Source organism: Lethenteron reissneri, chromosome 33 (genome assembly GCF_015708825.2).
Source record: "Lethenteron reissneri isolate LAM-NWPU_2019-01 chromosome 33, ASM1570882v1, whole genome shotgun sequence".
Classification (NCBI taxonomy): Eukaryota; Metazoa; Chordata; class Hyperoartia; order Petromyzontiformes; family Petromyzontidae; genus Lethenteron; species Lethenteron reissneri.
In genome coordinates, this window is record NC_083811.1 from 11,623,610 (window position 1) to 11,632,524 (window position 8,915).

The window sequence follows — 8,915 nt, forward strand, 5'->3', positions numbered from 1 at the left end:
CCCATGCACCGCTGCATTGCATCAAGGTCATTGTTGTGCGTATCGGTCTTCGTTTAGGCAATGTACAAAAATAGAACGACGAACGCCAATAGGGCGATGGTGTAAAGTAAAGGTCCAGTCCTGCAGTGGCCTGCTCAGGCCACTGTTGGCAGAAGAGCCTCCACTAGAGGGAGCTTCAGAGAGTCCCTCTTCTGCACTTGCCAAACGCCTTGCAGGAGGTTGAGAGTACCCACACTTTACCCCACTACACGCCACCTGCCGATCACTAATCGTGGTGTACCCATGTGGAGGCTGCTGGGTGGACAGAGGCAGGGGGTTTGCGGCAACTTCCACCGACGTTTCAAGTGACAAGATAGGAGACAGAACCAGCATCCGCTGGATTGCAAGTCCAGTGTGGTAATCGCCACGTCGCGGCAGCTTCTAAGCATTTTGATACAACTGCAAAACGATCATGCTTTTGATCCGCACAGATTTTTTTTTTATTTGCCGCCCACAGGGCCGCGTTTAGAAAACGACTGATGTGACGATAGCGATCGCCCATCGGAGACGTCCTATTTTTATTTGTATCATGCAGTCAGCAGCTAAACAGCATGTGGGTCATTACCACGTGACGCATTTTTTTATGCTCACTTAACGGGGGCCTGACGTATATTCGCGGGGACATGTGGATAGGGGACTCTCGTTAATTTCACCTACTGGAAACGGCTGCTGTGACACGTTCATAGGCACGCTCGCTGCCAGCGGCTGGCGCCCGATCAATTTCGACACACGGCAACTTGTAACGCACAGAACGGTTTGCTGTTTTCAGCCAGGTGTCGTCACGGTCAAAGCGCCTGACTCACAATCGGAAAGGTTGCCAATTCAAATGCCGGTTAGAGGTGAATCCAGTCTATCATCCCTCTGGAATACATTCTACGAGTGCTGTTTTGTGAGGAAGTCGACAGTGGTGAAAGGCTCTCATCTCCTTGAGGCAGTGGTGGAAATTCCACGTTCCTATGACAGGAGATAGTCTCCCCCGTGTAACATTACAAGCACAATTAAAAACAAAACATGAATCTCAGTGGGCTCTCGCAGGTTAAGTGGAGGACCATTAATATTTAATTGCCACACTGTGCAACAGCCATTCTATTTTCAGAGCCAGAAAACCTGGAGACCCCGATGCCATGTGTTGGCACCATTCGTCCGGTCGCATGTGGCCACCCGTGCCCACTCTGAGTTGCTCTCCATCGTGATTGCACCCACGTGCAAGCGAGCTCAGCGACGCAATAAAAAAAAGGTGACCCGCACGCCCGCCACTTGAAAGGCAGCGGAGCCGGGGATGAGTAAGCTCCCCGCTGCATGCAGTCACAGCGCGCGTGATCAATGCCCCACCCACCCTCTCTTTTCAGCCTGCCCTGTTCGCGTAAAGCCCTTAATAAATCTGTCCATTAAAAGAACCATGCGCCCATCACAGTCGCCACTTATTTCTATTCACGGAGGTTCTTTTCACACCGCCCCAGCTGGGCGGTAGCGAGATTAGAGCTTCTCAATTCTGACATCTATGTGAGGGGTTGATCAGACCATCATTCTTCCAGGATCAATAGCATTGATACGGTTTTGTGGGAAGTGAACAATTGCCCTTTGCAGAAACTGCCTTCCCCCCTCCACCCCCCACCATGTTAATGTGGAATTTCCACCACTAGTCCAGGGCTGCCAATGGCGATGAGCACCACCCAAACTCGTCTTTGATGCTGACTTGACTTTGACCTTCACATAACCTGTCTTGGTATTACTATGCTGCCCACGCTGGGACACTTTCCCGACATCCTGAATCAATCGATTTGAAGATATGGGTACGTTACACTTGCAGACTGGCATACGGATGTCGAATTTTCACCACCGGCTCATGAGTTGCGAGTGGGTACGAGTACTGCCCCATATCCTATTTGACTTTTAACTGCATCTGACTTGCCCTGGTACTGCTTTACTCCCCACACCGTAACAACCGATTAAAGGAGTTGGGTAAGCTACACTGGCAGTTCTATGCCAGAAGAATACCAGCCCTAACTCGTTTGAGTATCGATACATTTTGAATTATTTAACACGGGAGATATTTTGCTGATTGAAAGAGCTCGGAGTGGTGTGTTGAAGAGCCCAGGCAATATTGCATGGGTTCTTAAACACACCACTTTCCGTTCATTGAAAATGCAACATGGCACGGCGTCTTCAATTCATCTGTATGCCCTCATTGATAACTGCGCATCTCGGCAGCAATGGAATCGCGTAAAACAATCGGCGTCTCTCTGCTCAAATAGTCATTTCGTGGTATTCGTTTCCATGGACTGTTCTGCGACGGTGGTGGAAACTCCCCATTTCTATGCCAGTGGCCAGTTCTTCCACAGGACAACCAATTTAGTTACATAGGGGCAGTTGGTAGTCTACGTAGATAAGCTTCAACCGTTGACATTTGGTGATTTGCCCTCAGCATAAATCGGCTTCTGTTAATGTAATTAATGACGCCCTGTAGACATTTACAAGTGGTTCAATGGTTACTCGAACGCGTCAATCCGAATACATCAATCCAAAGCAAAACATGTTTTTTTTTTTATAACATCCACCTCTCCGGAAGGGTTTCCTATCCACTATCATTTTAATGACCTATTAAAGAGACCCTTAAGATTGGTGCATGCCATTTGTACATGCACATTGCAGCCCACGCGTACCTCTACAGGGCAGCATTGCAATTACTGCATATCAGTGACACCGTGTGTCTTCTTGTTACGAGTGTGTGAATTGGAAATGCTTCTGAATTTAAATGCATCCGCAAATGCAGAATTGTCTGTGCATTGCTTGCTTGCCTTCAGTGTTCGCGCCGTACTGAAAACTACAATATGAGCTTTGCAGTGCATGGAGAAATATTAATATATACCGTATCTATACACAATGCATTACACTTGTATCACATCATCGATTAGTGATCAGCTGATGGCATTGACTTGGAAGGATACGCCGTGATGTATTTATGTCTCCTGTGCAATTTACCATCTATTTTCAACATACCGACGTCTATATTAAGATTCCATTTGGCTAATTGGTAAAGCCACGCATTAATGTTGGTCATCATCAGCAGCCAAGATCAATCCACTGCTGGATGGAAGAGAACCACAAAGCCATCGGTATCTCTCACGATCGAACAATGCAATAATTTGCCTAGCACCTGCACACGAGCTGAGATGGCTGCTTTTAAACAATGTATACTGTAGTGAAAAAATAATATAACCTAAAATACTAAGGGTATTCATAAGTGACACAACAACGTGATGCGTTTGTCCTCATTGTTGAAATCACGAAGGGTAACACGAATATAATCTATGCTCAAGTAAGCGAGAGCCATCCTACTGAAGCGTATAGTTACACACGTGTTGCGCACACGTTGGCTGGCAGCAGGGCACGATGTTGTACTCTGGCATCACTGTTTAAGCGAGCTGCCGCTGGTAGTCGGCAGTGTTTGCGAGCACCCATTAAGGTGGCCCAAAGGCCGGCACGTAGCAAACGCCACGGTCATGTCCCTTCGCCGCCGTGGGTCTACCCACGGGCCTGAGAGAAGGCAATTGCGCCAGTGGTGGAGGCGGGCGAGTGCCTCAGTGGGATTGGGACTCTCTGGAGGAGGGGGCCGGGCTTTGTATTGTGGTCGCGTGCGCTGCGAGCGCTCTGCCACTTCGTTAAAATTGCACACACGATGCATGTACCGCACGTGCGTCGTGCAACAGCGAGGCAGTTGTCCGTGTTCGTAGTGCAACAAGGACCATTGGCCCCGAAACGTTGCCTATTGCACATGTTTGTTTTCCTCTTAAGGCCGCGGTGCTATTGAAGAATGTGTTTGAGGGTTTTCTGTCGTTGGTATCAATCGTGCGTGTGCACCACGGCCGATGCAGCGTGGCCAGTGAACGATGTGTTTAGTGTGTACATGTTACGGACATTCGTAAATGGTGCGGCCATGTCGAGGCATAGCAACGCAATGCTCTCCGTGCAGCCCAAATGGCAATGCACATGCGTGGTGTATGAAGTAAAAACCATAAATGACATCATGTACACACATTTATAATGAGCTACTAGACGGCAAATCAACAAACAAATCATGACGTCCGTCAATAGCAGTGTCTAAGCGTGGAAACATGTAACACATTGACGAGATGAACGGATACACGGCATTCACTCAAATATGTGCGCCCAGACATTCGATGTCAATATATGGAATGCTATGTAGGCAGGTTGAGACACAACGATGCATCATCATACAGCACGTGCACGTGTCGTTACTTCTCTACACGGCTCTATGCGCAACATATGTACAGCACAGATGCACTTTCATTGGATTTACTTACGCGCCCTGACCCTTGTATAGAAGAGGAATCGCAAACCTGACATGAAATCTAAAGGCATTCCATCAGAAGCAGGGATTATCTCTGTAGATAATCACATGCCCTTTGAAATTAGATGCACGTGCATTCATTCATATGCGTCTCCGTGCGTCTGCCGCAACACTGAACAATGCAGGCAGCCGCTGGCCGACACAATCTGCAAACGCCACGCACAATGCACGGGCATTCGTGTCCCCGTCATAGTAATGTGGAATTAAAAAAATAATCAGGTGCAAGGGCACGATGTTCAACGTGGAGACGGGCTCATTTGATCTCCTTGACCCGTTTTAAAATTACACGATGCCAGGATGAGATACGGCGCACAGCGTGTGCGTGTGACCTGTTGACGATTTTTTCCCCAGACGAGTCACGTGTACGCGCTACATGCAATGCACCTGTACGAGTTGATATTCTACGACGAGCGTAGCGCAAGGCGGGTTGTACAGATATTGCAGCGCCTAACGGCGGATGCAGACATCCCCCACACATTATTATTATCATCGCCACGGTGATTTCCGCCACGAGAATGTGGCATTTACAGCACTAATAAAAAAAAATAAAAAAACAAGATTCCAACGCAGAAATGCAAAAGGAAATCCCATAGACGGTTGTGGCAAGTGCTAGTTGCGAGAACGTATTAAGAGTGATACAACGAACTAGAGGGTTACGAAGTGTAGGCAGTCCCACTCCCGGTCGCCTTTGTCTCTCTAGTGCTGATGTTCACACGCCACAATGGGAACTTTTTAAAGGCTGAGTCGACCTAGGGGAGACCCGGAATCATGTCAGACACCACTTGCTATTGATGGCAGCCCGTGAAAAGGAATCGTCCTTGGGTTACCACTAAAGATAAAGACAGATATCCCCCATATAGCCTTCAACAGGCTGTTAGGACAAGTGCTGTTTGCGAGCACCTATGAAGGCCGGCACGGCACACGAGAGAGTGGTTTGCCAACACCGCGCCCGACCGCCTTTGTCTCCCTAGTGGAGATGTTTACACACAACACCAGGTACTCATTTGAGGCTGAGTTGACTTAGGGGGAGGCCCAGGACCGGTTCAGTTAATCATCACCGGCGTTGGTGGCCGTGATCAGGGAATCGAACTCATATTCCCCGGGTTCGTAGCGCAGCGCGCTGACCGCTCACACCCCCCCATCCCATCCCCGCAACTCACGCTCAGACACCGAACACAAATGCAAGCACACACATCACCGTGAGCTCTCCACCCCCCTCCACACCCCCGCGCGTCTTACCCTGGCCGCTCTGGAAGAATACGGATCCTCAAAGAGCGCCCACATCCTGGGCTGCCACCGTCGCATGAAGCTGAGCTTCCCTCCGTCGGGACTGCGCTCGTCGAGCCCGAACCTCTTTGAGACGTCGCCGTCTTCGTTGCCCTCGTCGTTGCCGTTGATGTCCGGGTTCTCGAAGCTCACCAGAGCCTCCTCGGCGTCGCGGTGCTGCCGGTAGTTCATCCAGCAGCACGGCTCCACGTCCGTCTCGTCGATGCCCCAGAAGATGAGCTCCTCCTCGAACAGGGGGCCGCACACCTCGGACGGGCAGTGCAGCTTGCCCGTGCGGTAGTAGTTGAGGATGTGCGCGAACACCGTGGGGTGGCGGTCGAAGAAGAACTCGTTGGCCTTCGCGTCGTAGTCGAAGTTGGCGAACGCGTCCGGCTCCGTGAGCCACGAGAGGCGCGTTCCGGGCAGCGTGCGCAGCGTGCTGCGGTACGTCTCGTGGCGAGTGCCTCCCACGTTAATGACCACGCGCTCGTTCTCGTCGCTCCTGCCCAGGTCGCCATCCAGGCACGATTTGCAGGGAGACTTGTTCCCCGACTTGTGGCCGCAGTATGGAGAGATGCAAACCGAGGTGAACATTCGTGCTGGCCGATACGACCGTGGCCCAAGGAACCCCACCGGGGGCCAGGTGGCATGCACAGCATGCACGCGAGGGTGGTCCGTGCGACTTCGGCCGTGATGTCTGTGTCTGTCTTGTGTGTGTGTGTGTGCTGGTTTCGCTGGGTGGGTGGGTGTGTGGCGCTCTTGTACCCTTACACCCCCCCCCCCCCCGCAATGAATCGGCCGAGCTCTCCTCTATCAATATTCTCTATATATCTCAACGTTTCCGCCCGCCCGCCCCCTCCCTCTCCGGATCGCTTTGCTCTCCCCACCAGAGGAAGCTGTCACATGTCTAGAGATGGAGAAATGTGGATGTGACTCAAGGCGAGGTCAGATTAATTCTTCCCAAGTGAGATTATGATTATTATTATTACGACCTGGTTATCAAGCTATTGTTCATTCAACTTCATTTAAACGTTCCTCTTTTGTATTATTTCCGCTGCAGTTATTTCATCGTAATTTTTTTTACCGAAGCGTCCTTTGTAAAATATAATTCAAAACGTTATGAATTTCACTTCTTATACTTCACTGAATAATCCGAGATTGCTTAAACGCAATACGCCTACTATCAACAAGCTATTTATAACCAGGAACGAGCAAAGTAATTATATATATTAGAATATAGCAGAGTTAACGTACATTATGAAACATAATCGCAACACGTGTCTCCTTGCCCACCACCAGCGCCGGCCATCCAGTGTCCGCCGCGTCGTCTCGCTCCTGTCGGCTCCTCGACACGCGCGTCGCGCATTGGTGCACCCTCACGCGCGGGGGAGGAAGAGCACGCGACGGCGGGGGAGGATCTCAGGAATCGAGGAGAAGGAATTAGGTTGAGGGAGGGGTGGGGGGGATGGAGATGGAGCACATTCAAATATCCTAAACACGAGGAGGGTGTGTTTGGGAGGGGTGGCAGACGGAGTACAGGCGGTCAGCCCGGGTCAGAGACGGAGCGACTCGGTGAATCAGCAGCAGCAGCAGATGCTCCGGGTAGACGCGGTCCCGACAGCAGCGACTGCAAAGCGCAATGAGCCACCGCCTCCGTGAATCACTGGGGCAATGTGCCGAGGGAGGGTGGGGAGCCTAGATGGAGGGTGGGGGGGGTGCAGATGGAAGCAGGCAAGGAGGAGGGGGTTGGGCGCATGGGAGCGAGTGAACGCAGCGAGCGAGCGAGCGAGACAGAGGAGCGCCTGCTAATGGCAGTATTTATAATAGCGGCTGCCGCGGAAATGTTCCAGTCTGCACGTGTCGCACGCGCATCGTCTAACGGACGATTGGGCGCAGCCGAGGAGAGGGGAGGGTAGGTGAGAGGGAGATGGGAGAGTGGAGAAGGTAGATGGATTGAAGGTGGAAGAGAGAGAGAGACAGTGGAGATGAGCGATATCGGTATAGCGATAAGAGCGTGGAGGTTGCGAGCGGGGATGAGAGTGGGGATAGCGGAGATGGGAGGGTGAGAGTTAAAGTTGGAGACGGGAGAGAGTAAAATAGGAGATAGTGGAGGTGAGAGAAAGAATAGAGATGAGAAAGAGGGAGATGATAAAGAGAAAGATGGGAGATATGAGATAGAGTGGAGGTGGTGGTTAGGGAGAGAGAGGGGTGGGAGAAATAGGAGAGATGGAATTAGAGAGAGCGAGAGAGTGAGCGAGAGAGTGAGCGAGAGGTGGGGGTTTACATAAAGCAAAGTAAAAAAAAATGACGAAATGATGAACGAAGCAAAGTGCCGACTACACAGAGCATCTTCTTGTTTCCACTGATCGTAAAAAAAGAGAGCGAAAGAGGACAGTAAAGTTGGGAGAAATGTGAGATGTATATCGGAGAGAGGGGGAGGTGGAAGAGGGCGATGGGATAGACAATGTGAGAGGTGGGTCGGCTTTTGTTGACAGCGTGTCACCTGCTGCACGTGGAAGTTCACAGGAAGACAACGGTGAATGGCCGTGCAAGATTTGTATCCTTCATACATTTCGTCAGTCACTTGAAAAAAGTTTCCTCGTATACAATTGAGTATGATCTCATTTTCACCCGGCACGAACCACGCAGCCATATTATTTACCATTATCTAGATGCGACCTCTGACCTTAGTAAAAAAAAAATCGTGACTTGACCCAAACTAAATATTTTAATTAACGCCACCACGAGAGGGCGGCAGTGGCCGGCTGGTTGTAAGCCCAGCCTGAGGTCACATGGGGTCAACGGTCCCCAACCTTTTTGGCACCAGGGTCCGGTTTCGTGGAAGACATTTTTTTTCACAGACCGGGGGGTGCGGGGGGGTTCATCATTGGGCCTTTCCCCCTTTTTCAAAGAAGCTCTCCAGCGAAGTTTGTTTTTTACTCATGTTGGCTACTAGGGGTTAGAGCTTGTGGGCTCACCAAAACTGTGACAAGTGCGCAGTGCGGGAAAGAGGCGCGGACGGAAGTGGTCAATAATAAAATAATGGGGCGGGCCACGCGCGGACTCACCGCTCTCACCTCGTGCTGCTGTGCGGCCCGGTTCCTAACAGGCCACGGACCGGTATAGCGGTCCGCGGCCCGGGGGCTGGGGACCCCTGATAATGGCAACACGGTACACCAGGGGTCGGCAGCCGGCACCTCCGACGCCACTTGCGGCTCTTCATGGACTGCCTACTCAC

General features: G+C 51.0%; 1 protein-coding gene across 1 annotated transcript in view; it reads right to left on the reverse strand.

Annotated features, from left to right (window-relative positions):
* Positions 1 to 7,326, reverse strand: part of LOC133350346 (potassium voltage-gated channel subfamily C member 1-like) — a 48,368-nt gene extending 41,042 nt beyond the window's left edge. The window contains 1 exon segment of the mRNA XM_061564625.1: positions 5,651 to 7,326. Coding sequence (XP_061420609.1) covers positions 5,651 to 6,271 — 621 coding nt within the window. The 5' untranslated portion in view covers positions 6,272 to 7,326.
* Between the last annotated feature and the right edge of the window lie 1,589 nt (positions 7,327 to 8,915).